Source organism: Urocitellus parryii, chromosome 6 (assembly GCF_045843805.1).
Source record: "Urocitellus parryii isolate mUroPar1 chromosome 6, mUroPar1.hap1, whole genome shotgun sequence".
NCBI lineage: Eukaryota > Metazoa > Chordata > Mammalia > Rodentia > Sciuridae > Urocitellus > Urocitellus parryii.
The window spans coordinates 101,997,677-102,011,781 of record NC_135536.1 but is presented as its reverse complement, the minus strand read 5'-3'; the positions used below and the strand labels follow the sequence as shown (position 1 = coordinate 102,011,781).

The following is a 14,105-nucleotide window of genomic DNA, read 5'->3' as shown; positions in this document are numbered from 1 at the left end:
AACAAAAAAGGAGGAAACTCAAAATTACTAAAATTCTTGATAAAATGGGAAATATCGCAAGATACTTTACTATCTTGAAAATTTATTCTTCAAGAAAATAGAAAATCTTGAAGACATCAACAAATTTCTAGAGACATATGATCTTTCCAAACTAAATCATGAGGACATACACAAATTAAATAGATCAATTTTGAGGAATGAAATAGTAGATGCCATCAAAACCTGCCAACAAAGAAAAGCCCAGAACCAGATGAATTCTTATCTGAGTTTTACAAGACCTACAAAGAAGAATTAATACCAATCCACCTCAAATTATTCCATGAAATAGAAAAGTCCTTCCAAACTCTTTCTATGAGGCTAGTATCACCCTGATACCTAAGGCAAACAAAGACCCATCAAGGAAAGAAAACTTCAGACCAATGTCCCTGATGAACATAGATACAAAAATTATCAATAAAATTCTGGCAAATCGCATACAAAAATATATTAAAAAGATAGTGCACCATAATCAAGTGGGATTCATCCCAGGTATGCAAGCTGGGTTCAACATATGGAACTCAATAAACATAATTTATCACATCAATAGACTTAAAGATAAAAAATCATATGATCATTTCAACAGATGCAGAAAATGCATTTGACAAAATACAACACCCTTTCATGTTTAAAACATTAGAACAATTAGGGGTATTAGGAACATACCTCAATATTGTAAAAGCTACCTCTGATGAGCCCAATGTCAGCATTATTCTAAACAGAAAAATTGGAAGCATTCCCTCTAAGAACTGGAACAAGATAGGGATTCCCTCTTTCACCACTTCTAATCAACAGAGTTCTTGAAACTCAAGCCAGAGCAGTGAGAAGAAATTAAAGGAATAAGAATAGGAAAAAGAAGAGCTCAAACTTATCACTATTTGTTGACATCATGATTCTATATGATTCTATACTTAGAGGATCCAAAAAACTCCACCATAAAACTTCTAGAATTAATAAGTGAATTCAGTAAAATAGAAGGATACAAAAGCAATACCAATAAATCAAATGCATTTTTATATATAAGTGATAAACCCGCTGAGAGAGAAATTAAGTAAACTACCCCATTCACAATAGCCTCAAAAAAAAAAAAACCTTGAGAATCAATTTTACAGAAGAGGTGAAAGATCTATACAATGAAAACAACAGAACACTAAAGAAAGAAATTGAAGAAGACCTTAGATGATGGAAAGATCTCCCATGTTCTTGGATAGGAAGAATTAATATCGTCAAAATGGCCATATTACCAAAAGCATTGTACAGACTTAATGCAATTCCAATTGAAATCCCAGGAACATTCCTCATGGAAATGGAAAATGCAATCATGAAATTCATTTGGAAAAATAAGAGACCCAGAATAGCCAAAGCTAGCCTTAGTAAGAAGAGTGAAACAGGAAGCATTCCAATACCAGACTTTAAACTATACTACAGAGATATTGCAACAAAAATAGCCTGGTATTGGCATCAAAGTAGATAAATTGACCAATGGTACAGAATAAAAGACACAGAGACAAACCACATAAATACATTTATCTCATACTAGACAAAGGTGTTGAAAACACATTGGCAAAAAGATAGCCTCTTCAACAAATGGTGCTTGGGAAACTGGAAATCCATACGCAGTTAAATGAAATTAAACCATTCTCTCTCACCATCTCCAAAAGTCAAAAGTGAATCAACGACCTAGGAATTAGACCAGAGACACTGTGCCTAATAGAAGGAAAGCTAGGCCCAAATCTTCATCATGTACAATTAGGTCCTGACTTCCTTAACTTGACTCCTAAAGCACAAGAAATGAAATCAAGAATTAATAAATGGGATAGATTCAAACTAAGAAGCTTCTTTTCAGCAAAGGAAATAATAACGTGAAGAGAGAGCCCACAGAGTGGGAGAACATGTTTACTACATGCACATCAGTTAGAGCACTAATTTCCAAGACATATAGAGAACTCAAAAAACATAATAATAATAATAACAATTCAATAAATGGGCTAAGGAATGGAACAGACTCTTCTGAAAAGAAGGTATACAATCGATCAACAAATACATGAAAAATGTTCAACATATGTTTTAATTAGAGAAATGCAAATCAAAACCACTCTCAAATTTTATCTCACTTCCAGTCAGAGTGGCAATTATCAAGAATACAAGCAGTAATAAGTGTTGGCTAGGATGTAGGGAAAAAGGTATACTCACACATTGCTGGTGGGACTGCAAATTTGTACAGCCACTATGGAAAGCAGTATAGGATTCCTCAGAAAACTTGGAATGGAACCACCATTTGACCCAGCTGTCCAACTCCTGGTCTATACCCAAAAGTGTTAGAATCAGCATACTATAGTGATGCAGCTACATCAATGTTTATAGCAGTTCAACTCACAATACCTAAACTGTGGAACCAACATAGATGCCCTTCAGTAAATGAGTGGGTAAAGAAATTGTGGTATATATACACAATGGAATATTACTCGACATTCAAAGAGAATAAAGTCATGGCATTTGCAGGTAAATGGGTGGAGTTGGAGAACATCATGCTAAGCATAGTAAGCCAATCCCCCCAAAACACAGGCTGAATGTTCTCTCTGATAAGTGGATGCTGATCCATAATGGGCAGGAGGGCATGGGGAAATGGAAGAAATGTGATTGGACAAAGGGGGGGTGGGGTGAGAGGGGACATGGTGGCAGGAAAGATGGTGGAATGAGGCGGACATCATTACCCTAGGTACATGTGTGGCTGCACATATGGTACAGCGCTACATCGTGTACAACCAGAGAAATGAAAAGTGCTCTATTTGTGCACAGTGAATTAAAGTGCATTCTGCTATCATATATACTTAATTAGAATAAATAAATGATTTTTTTTAAATATCCTTTTTTGCAGGACTGGGGTTGTGGCTCAGCGGTAGAGCGCTTGCCTAGCACATGCGAGGTGCTATGCTCCATCCTCAGCACCACATAAAAATAAATAAAAGAATTGTGTCCAGCTATTTAAAAACTAATTAAAAAAAACTCTTTTTGCTCATTTTAAAAATTTTCTGTTCATATAATGCTTTTTTACAATTACAATTTTTCTAATATTTGAAAATATTTTTTTCAAAGTTTTTACACAGATAGAAATTTTGAAGAGGTCTGGAGTTCTCTCTCCAATCCTTGCTCCAGTTTAAACTAATTGCTCTTTAAGCCTGATGTGTTTTCCTTTGCCACTCTCTGGTGTTGGATGTTCTGTTTCCTAAAGCATAAATTCTTCTTTTCTTGGTTTCCTTGCTGTTTGTTGGATTGTATGTTCTACCAGCTTTCCCAGAAGCAGAGCATCTTCTTTTACAGTCTTTGCACTTCTAAAAATATATTTACTTAAGTCGTATTTTGACTAATGTGGATAGATAACTATTTTTCTATGCAGTTTTAAAGTGGTATTCCACTGTCTTTCACCCAGTATTTTTGATAAGTCTTATAGCAATTTTTGTTCTTATTCTTTGTGTTTAGGTTATTTTGCTCTTTTTAGAAACCATAATGATTATATTTATACCAGTGTTTTGAAATTTCGTGATGTTTACTCATTGCCCTTTTTTCATTCATTATGGTAGGTATATATGACAAACCTGCATTTGAAGACTTCTGTTTTTAGAAAGTTTCCTTTTGTTATTTCTTTGTTACTGTCATGTGCTTGCTCACTCATGAGCTCTGTGTCAGTTTTACTGCATTGGATCACCTGCATCAACTCCTTTCAGTGTATGGTATTTTCTTGCTTGCTTATCTCTTTTCATTGCAATATTTATAATTTTGAAGAGCTCTTTAGTAATTTATTCTCAGTTTGTTCTGTTTTTGGAGGTTTTCTTATTGTTTAATTAGTACAATAACATACCTCTCTGATAATAATAAGTATATAGATACATTTTTTTTTCTTTTGTCCCCAGCAACGTCTCTCATGTATTCAGACCTCTTCCTTTGTTCCTTTTTTGTTTATTTTGGTCTTTCTCATGTTAGCAGATGTCTTGTAGTGTGTTGATTACTGTCCACATATGATTAAAGAGTGAGGCTCAAAAGTCCATTGAAAATGTTGTGTTTAGATGGAGACAGGGATGCCTTGCATAGCCATATAGGTGTGTACTGCAGAACTTCTGAAGGTACTTTTTACATATACCCATTTGTACTATAAAAAATAATCTGTATTTACCATTTTAGAAATTTTAAAAATGGTTATTGATTGATTTAATGTAATAGCAATAAACCCAGTGTATGTTAACAAATAACATTTTTATTTCTGAAAAATAACTATTTCTCCCAAACAAAAGAAATTTAGAAGAATGGTATTGTTTTATACTCATTCATGAATATCTTTTTAATGTCTGTCTTAGTAGAAGAAAACTAGATTCTTCTATTTCTGAATTTGGTAAAATGTGATATGTTGTTTTGGTAGAAATATCTGAAAAATATCCAGCTTCACCCAGTACTTTAAATCTTTTCAGATAATTGTGATTATTTTCCTTTGATACTACACCAGCACTAGACAAGTGAAATCTTTTTGTTTGTTGCAGTGTACAGTCTGACTCTGCATCATTGAATTTCTTTATACTTTGTACATCAAAATCTATTGGTCTGTTTTACACTTTGAATGGATTCTTTTTAACAAAATTACCATGTGTAATTTTGTAACATTATGCATTGGTCTTTTGAAAAATATTGGTTCATTGAATTATTTGGATATCCCAAATGCTGACATGTTATGTTATAGAATATCAAGAAATCACATTCATTAATATTAGTGATATTAACTAACCATTATTAGTGAAGTAATTAACCATCAGTGGTGGGTATGAATTTTTCCAAAGTATTAAGTTTTTACTTTTGTTATTAGCAACAAATACTGTCAGTTATTTCTTTTCCTCCTCCCACCCCCTGTGGATGCATCTTGTTATTAAAATACAGTTTTATTTTACTAGTTTTTTGTTCCACTGTAATTATAGCTGATATTTGAAAGAGACAATAGGTATTGAAATCACTGGATAACTGCTTCTTGAATTTAATCCAGAAATTTTTGATTCACTGAAATCCTTATGGGTTGATATTTTTACAAATTCTCGTTTTGTTATGAGAATTATTGTAACACTTTTTCTAATAATAATAAGTATTCTAATTTCTATTATGAGAATTAGTCTAGTTGAGATTAAAAAATTGTTTTCCTATTTCTTTGTTGTATTCAGAATTTCTTTGTTGGATATTTAAGTTCCTTTTATCCAGAATGTTTAGTGTTATAAAAATACTTTTCTTTAAGTTTAGCCATGAATGTAAAAGTAAAGTATTGTGAATCATTTCAGGAAATTGCAAGACCTAATGTGGCTGAAAAAAAAACAGAATCATCAAATTCTGAAAGGTAAATATAAGGAAAAACTGAATCTCTTTTAATTTAAGCATTAAATTAAGAAAATGGCCTCCTCCTAAATTGTAACCTCCCATGTAAGCATATAAAATAACATGTAAACCACATTATTTCATACTTAACTGACAAAGGGCTCAATAGCCTTTTGTATATATTATTGGTTTCAATAATGACTTTGTTGAAATTTTTATTTCAACAAAAATATTCCAGATTCTTGGTTTTTAAATCTTATTAACATGTACAGTACATTTAATAAGTTGTAAAATCTTTTTAAAAGTACTTAATAATACTTAAATTACTAAGTAACTAAATGTTAATAAATTTTAGTTATTAAATGAAAACAGTTATAAGATCCTACAGGTTATAACACTGGACAGTTACTGCAAATAAGAAATCTTAAAATGTTTTCAAAAAGCTATAAAGCTAAAAATTTGAAAATTCAGAGGTTGAGGTTTTTAAAATTTCAGTGCTTAGGTAGATCTTGATATGAAACACAACATGTTTCGTAGTCCTTTTAAGCATTCTAATTAGAACCTTATTCAGTGTTCTAGATTAAGTATTTTACCCTTTTCTTTATTTATTCTGTGTTTTACAATGGATTAATTGTTAGTCTGTTAAGATTAATTAATTTCTTGACCCCAAAAAAGTAAATCACTGAATAAGGCCTTATGAAAGTATATATTGGACTTTAGTAGTAAAGTTATCTAGCCTTATCTTCATCTATCAATTTTCCTTGAGTTCTGGTGTAGGTAGGTGGTGCATGTGATGTAATTGACCAGTAAAATCTAAGAAAATGAACTAATAATGATTGAAATTAATAAGGTGGTTTAATGTAAAAAAAAAACCAGAATCTTTCTGATAGATCAGTGATTATAAAACATACTGAACAAAAAGCTCATTCACAATAGTAACAAAAATGAGAAATGTGTATAAAACAAGGCAAAAGTTTACTGAGATAACTTGCATGATGGATGATTTGCCAAATTAATTTGTAGATTTAATCAGTATTAAGTTGACTATCTCAGTGAGACTTGGTTTGGAAACTGGCAAACTTAAAATAAGATTTATATTTTTCCATTTATTAATACCATAATGTATTTTATTATTTTTCCATGTTAGATACTAATTTGTGTGTTTACTATTTTAAGCACAATTTTAATGATCATTGTTGTGCAAATAAATGTCCTTTATGTTTTTAAACTATGAAATTTATGAATAGTAACAGAATATAGGTGATTTGCTCTACCTAATAAAGTACATTGTTAATCTGTTGTTAAGACTGTGTGGTATTGGCCCCCAAATAATCTAAAAACAGATCAATGGAACAGCATAAATTTTAGAAAAATAGCTTTATGGATATATTAATTCAATAAATGATAAATGACTATTTGAGAATGTTGCTAGGATATTGGCATAATTCATTGGGAAAAAGTCTGAGTTCCAGGTAGTTTAAATCTGTACACACAAAGATAGGCCTATGTTGTATATATGTATATGTTTTTTCAGGCATTTTTTTTTTAATCGAGCTAGTGAAAAATTAGGGACATGTTTGTCAATGCATATCTGATTTTGCATAGGAAAAGACATTTTAAGCATAAGAGAATACAAAAACCAGTACAGAAAAAGATTTTTTTTCAAATATAATCCTTATGTTAGGTGCTCTGACAAAGTAATAACAACACTTAAATTTTAACTAAAAACAAGCCAGGGTCTTAAACAGGTGAAATAATGACAGCTGAGACTAAAATCAGGTGATAGACTACCTGAGTGTCTTTTTAACATGTCTCCAAAATTTCTCTCAGTCTTGCTTAAGAAAATGGCCTCCTCCTAAATTGTAACCTCCCATCAAAGACAGGGGATCTGCATATAGTTTTCCTTTTCAGTTAGCAAAGATGCCTTGATTTTTTTTCTCTTAGCAAATGTCTTTATTTTGATGGTACTCAAATACATTGTTTTATGAAGAAAAAGATAATAAATGACTTTCTTTTTTTCAGTAAGCAAGATAAAGCTTCTTCACCAGAAGAAAAAAATGGATGTGATACAAATTTATTTGAAGATTCATTAGCAACAAAAAGTGAAGAAAACACAACAGTTTCAGATAAAGAAAATACTAACTGTCTTGCAGACAAGGAAACTGGCTCAAAGAAAATCTTCAGTTATGATTCAAATATTGATGCAGATAAAATGGAAAAAGAAAAACAAAGACAGCACATTTGTCAGGAAATGGAATTGAAAATGGGCCAAAGTTCAGAAAACATAATTTCAAGTGATCAGATTAAAGATCACAACTCCAGTGAAGCTAGGTTTTCTTCGAAGAATATTAAGGATTTGTGGTTACCATCAGGTGATGTTAGCATTGATCAGTTTTTGAGAAAAAGAGATGACTCAGAATCTGTTAGTTCTGATGTTAGTGAGCAAGGCAGTGTTCATTTGGAACCTTTGACACCATCAGAGGTACTTGAGTATGAAAGTACAGAAATTCTTCAGAAAAATGGTGATTCTTCTGCCAACACTGATGAAGTAGTGTCTGATCAAACAAATGACATTCCTGGAGAAGAGAGTCCAAGCACAAGAGAGACAACAGTAGACTTGGCAGATGAAAAAGAACAAAGTTGAAATAATTTAGTCATTAAGTTGTAGCACACCAACAGAAAGAGCATTTGGAACAGTGCAATCAGGTGAGCTCAGTAGTACTGTGGTAGAGTTCAGAAATAGGAAAATGTGAGGGTGGTCATTCATAGGCTTCACATGTATGTTCAATCTAAGTTATTAAACAAATCAGTTCACCAACTACAGCATGCATGGTATGGATTTCCAAGTTTTTAAAAACACAAACAGGATTTTAATGAAAGCTAAGTGTGAGATCAAAAGGCTATGTTTTTGAAGAAATAGGACTTGGTTGTAGATATGAATGGATTTATGAGAATATTAGTTATATTATTAAAATTTTTCAAACTTTCAGTCCTTAGCTTAAAATCCTTATTATCTGTATAACCTTTTAAGTTACTTTTAAAGAAAGAGATTTGGAAATCATGTACTTTTCAGAGTAATAGATTTTAAATAATGGCTGATTGGCATTGTTAATAAAGGCTTTAAGTATAATGCTGGCAAATGGAGCATGCTTAGAGTGCTAAATTGATCTAATGAGAATTTGGATGAACACAAACTTAATTTTGAATTCAGTATAACATTCCAGTCTGTCAGAAGCATGTAAACAGAATTTTTGAATCTGTGTACCTCCATAACAAGTGTTAGCCTGCCAGGCTGTAAGCTACCTTTAATTAAACTTTCAGTGAAAGTGGAATTATAAAATATAAATTTATATTTGTGCTTTTGGTCAGTAAGCTGTGCAAAAATCCCTTGATGTACTAGTTGTATAAAGTAGAAATTCATTGTTGAAACTCCTGTAGCTACTATCCTTTTAATATTGTTTTAATATCTTCCTTAGAAATAGACCCATAAAAATGGTCTAAGAAGCCAAACCAAAGTATGGCATAATGTAGATAATGTAAAGCAGTAAACTGAAAACATGTCCTGACATGTATTCAGTCATGTTTAAGTGACTTTTTCTTAATTGTAAAATAGAAACTTCAAATGGGACCTAAAAGAGTGATATAGAAGACTGGTTTGGGGAAAGTAGCCTAATTTACCCATAAGTTGGCTGCTAAATTGATTTTTCAGTTTTTTATCATCTAGAATATAATAGATATAGAATAATATGAAGAATAATAATTTGCTTTAAGTACTAATAAACTTTATTTAAATGCTACATTTTTACTTCTTAAAATGTGCTTTGAATTCTTAAATTTTGTTTCACTGAATGTTAAATGTTTTAAGCGGCTATTAAAATTCTGTTGTATAGTAGTTTTTGAGTAAATATTTGCAATAAAAATCTGTCCCTAAATCATTTTACTTATAAGATCAATGCTTGATTCACATTACTTTTGGTGTTGTTAGAAATTGCATACTCATTCAAAGAAATTTGTTATTAGAATTCCATTCTGTAGTCTTCACCTGGCATGATTTATTTTAAATCAGAAATTAAAATACAAGGGATAATATTGCCAATATTTACAGAGAATAGTTGCTTTATAAATCCTTTTACTTAAGAGAAATACAATTTAATGTTGTACATTTTTAAATATGCTCAGACTAAATAGGCAAAATATATAATTGTATTATTTTCTTGAATATTTGATGAAGAACTAATATTTCATCTTTCCTGCTCTCAAGAAAAGACAGGGAAACCCATTTTACCTTGTTGAAACAGAAATCTATAGCAGGGAAAATTTGGGGAATAATATAAACGGTAGAGGAGCAGGGAGTAGAAAAATGTCTTTGTAAGGACCACTTTCTCAGTTTTATTTAATTTGTTGCCAAGCCTATCACCTTATGCCACAAAACTCTATAGAAATTTGTGCCAAATTAAGTTTGTAAGTAACACCAAAATCCCTTTTGAGATTTGGGTAATTTCTACCCCCTTCCACCATATACCTTTAGAGTAGTGATATTCAAAGTAGCTGGTCAATGAAATGCTTTTTACCTACAACTGAGAAAAGGAATCTGTATCTGACTGTCTTTTATTGAGAAAGTCTGGCAATGAAAAATAAAGTTGAAATAAGCATTGAACTTGGTAGCATAGTTGGTTTACATTCTTACACAATGTCTTTTTCTAATCCCCAATCAGGAACTAATATCAAATAAACAAACTAAATCTTTGAGTAGTAATCAGTGAGTAGTGGTTAGCAAACTTTTTCTCCTCAAGACCAGATAATAAATAATTGTGGGTCATGTGGTGATAGTTGTACAACTCTGCCATGTAGCATGAAATCAGCCTATGAATAATATGTAAATAATAAGCCTGTTTATATTCCAGTAAAACTTTATTTGTAAAACAGGATGTTGCTGGATTTGGCCCATGGACCATGCTTTGCATGAGTACTTAGACACCTTCAATGTGGTTATGAAGACCAGTGAGATTAGGCACATTAGTGAGTTTGCCTAAGATTATCCAAGATGGCTCATAGTTCTCTGTTACCTAATCATAGAATTATGATTGAACATAAGTGCAATTTCATGATATTAAGACACATTATGTTCATTTTATGGAACTATACATTTAATTTATATTGAAAATCTGAGTACCTTTTTATTTGTATTATTTTTTCTCCTTTGCCTCTCCAATGTTTTAGGGAAGAAATTATAAGGTTTTTTGTTTGTTTGTTTTGTTTTTTACCCCATGAATTTTTAAAGAGCTCTTATAAACATTTGTTAAGAGGACCTGACAAAGAATGAGTTGCTTTGTTTTGGCTCTAAGTAAACAGATAAGGAAACCAAATACCTGGGAAATTATTTGGTTAAGGTTACAAAGCCAAGATTTGCCCAATTTGATCTGATTCTGAAATTATTGTTTTCCCACCACACCTATAATTCCTAGCATTTATCTTGAATATTCTCTTTTAAAATAACTCATTTGGGGGGCTAAGGATGAGCTTAGTGATAGAGCACTTGCCTAATCCTCACCATTAAAAAAAAAACAAACATTTTTTGCAAACAACTCATTGATGACTAATGTACTTTCACATATTATTCCTATAGGTGACTATTTGCATATGAAATAAAAGACTTATCCTAAATAAAAAGGTCTAATCATCCCTTTTATTAATAGAAATCAAAGACTTTAACCTCAACAGGAGGATTAGTAAATCTCTTATTAAAATAAAAGAAAAGCATGTACTTTACTTTATATAGTAATTATTGAAATTTTAACATCATCATATTTTTATATTTTTTTAATTGTTGATAGACCTTTATTATATGTAGTGCTGAGAATTGAACCCAGTGCCTCACTCACACTAGGCAAGTATACTACCATTGAACCACAGCCACAGCCCCAACATCATTACAATTTTGTAGGCTTCTGTTACGTCATTATTTGACTTTATGATTGACATTATTTTTGTTTCAACAAAATTACTCCAAGACTTTTCATTTATATTGACTTTAATGAAATAGGACTTCTTATGTATACAGGGACTAAAAGACCTTTATAAATGTTTAATTTTTACTGGATTATTATAGCACTAAGACCTTTATTCTGCTAAGAAATTAAATAAATTAAATTTTAAAAAGAAGCCGTTATTTTTTAGTATTTTTTATTCAGCGGCATCTGCAGATCAATATAGACATAGATTTTTGAAAGTTGTGAAAATATTCATTTTCAACCCAAAAGCCTTAGACTAAAAGATACTTTTAACACATCATTTTGTGTGGACTTAAACACATCTGTAACAAAACCCATGATATGATTAATGAAGGAAGTATCCTGAGTCAAATTACTTTTATAGTTAATAAAAGCTTATTTTTAATTGCTTGTTAAAAATACTATAAAATTATTTTCATTATTAAATATATATACTAAGCATAGTTTAATCTTTATTGATGATACACTGTCATTATAATGAAGATTATTGGAGAAAGCTATAAATGAAGATCTAGCTGCAGATATTAATGGCCTAAATGATGGCTGATAATACACGTTTCCTCGGATATTGATTTCTGGAAAATATCCCCCGTAATTCTGGAGTCATTTGGCTTTTCCAAAAGCAGAACAGAAATATTGTCTGTAATATTTGTCCACTCCAACCACTTTTTAAAATGATATTTTCCTCCCTAAATATTTTTAAAGTAAAGCGTACCATTTATGGAGAATTTGAGAACTATATATTATAGTGTAATTTTAAAATATCTTGTTTTTCACCACTGCCTTACAGATGTTTTAATTACTGTACTATGGCCTACAGGTGGCCTTTATTTATTTATTTATTTATTTATTTTTATGTGGTGCTGAGGATCGAACCCAATGCCTCACATGTGCAAGGCAAACACTCTACCACTGAGCCACAACCCCAGCTCATGGCCTGTTATTTTTATAAACAAAATTTTATTGGAATTGCCATGCCATTTTGTTTATATATTTCCTTTGGTATTTAGTTTACATAGCGTCTTATATGTTCGACTATATACAGTGCAGTTATATGTGACAGAGACTATATAGCCCACAAGCCTACAGGGTCACAATCTGGTTCTTTAAACAAAAGTTTGCCAATCCCTGCTATATATTTTTGTATAGGCAGATTATACTTTTATAACCATTCTTTTATTTTCACTATTAAAATAACATTGTGAAACTGTTAGTTCATAAATTTTGGTCTACATTTTTTATTAACTGTACTAGATTTCTAAGTGTGTAGTTTATTAGATTGAAGAATATTTTACTTTTAAATTAGAAATCATCCAGACTTGTTTTGTTAAATTAAAATAATCTTTAGAGGAAAGTATGAAAGCACTACATAAGTTTGTAAGATGAAAAGTGAAAATTCTCCTACCACAATACTTCTGGAAAGCTGCTTGTCTCAGCATAGACTCTTAAGAGCTCAGAATTTATTCATCTAGAATTTTTTCCATTCTTCTAAGTCAATTTCCCTTTTTCTTTTTTAAACCTAATGTGATTTTTTAATCCCTGCTATTTATTTATTTATTTATTTATTTATTTATATTTGTACATAACAGCTGAACGCATTACAATTCTTATTACATATATAGAGCCCAATTTTTCATATCTCTGGTTGTATACATAGTATACTCACAGCAATTTGTATCTTCGTACATGTACTTTGGATAATAATGATCATCACATTCGACTATCATTAATTACCCCTGTCCCCTCCTTCCTCCCCCACCCCTCTGCCCTATCTAGAGTTTGTCTATTCCTTCCATGCTCCCTCTCCCTATCCCACTATGAATCAGCCTCCTTATATCAAAGAAAATATTTGGCATTTGGTTTTTTGGGATTGGCTAACTTCACTTAGCATTATCTTCTCTAACTCCATCCATTTACCTGCAAATGCCTCGATTTTATTCTTTTTATTGCTGAGTAATATTCCATTGTGTATAAATGCCACTTTTTTTATCCATTCATCTTTTGAAGGGCATCTAGGTTGGTTCCACAGTTTAGCTATTGTGAATTGTGCTGCTATAAACATTGATGTGGCTGTGTCCCTGTAGTATGCTGTTATTAAGTCCTTTGGATATAGACTGAGGAGAGGGATAGCTGGGTCAAATGGTGGTTCCATTCCCAATTTTCCAAGAAATCTCCATATTGCTTTCCATATTGGCTGCACCAATTTGCAGTCCCACCAGTAGTGTATGAGTGTACCTTTTTCCCCACATCCTCTCCAACACTTATTGTTGTTTTAATCCCTTAGCTCTCACCATGCACAAAACTCGGCCCCCTTTTTTTTAGTATTTATTTTTTAGTTGTAGTTGGACACAACACCTTTATTTCATTTGTTTATTTTTGTATGTGGTGCTGAGGATTGAACCCCCGGTCTCGCACATGCAAGGCGAGCGCTCTACCACTGAGCCACAACCCCAGCCCAAAACTTAACTCAAAATGGATCAAGGACTTAGGAATACAACCAGAGACCCTGCATCTAATAGAAGAAAAAGTAGATCCTAGTCTCTTTCATGTGGGATTAGGCCCCAACTTCCTTGATAAGATTCCTGTGACTCAGGAATTAAAGTCAAAGATCAATAAATGGGATGGAATCAAACTAAAGAGTTTCTTCTCAGCAAAAGAAACAATCTGTGAGGTGAATAGAGAGCCTACATCTTGGGAACACCAGTCTCTAGG

At 31.7% G+C, this 14,105-nt stretch overlaps 1 protein-coding gene across 2 annotated transcripts in view; it reads left to right on the top strand.

Annotated features, from left to right (window-relative positions):
• Znf280d (zinc finger protein 280D) overlaps positions 1-9,472 on the top strand; it is a 122,265-nt gene extending 112,793 nt beyond the window's left edge. For both annotated transcript variants that reach the window (XM_026384801.2, XM_026384800.2), the window contains 2 exons: positions 5,349-5,404; positions 7,405-9,472. In XM_026384801.2, coding sequence (XP_026240586.2) covers positions 5,349-5,404; positions 7,405-8,026 — 678 coding nt within the window. In that variant the 3' untranslated portion in view covers positions 8,027-9,472. The remainder of the gene's footprint in view (positions 1-5,348; positions 5,405-7,404) is intronic.
• The last annotated feature ends 4,633 nt before the right edge of the window (positions 9,473-14,105 follow it).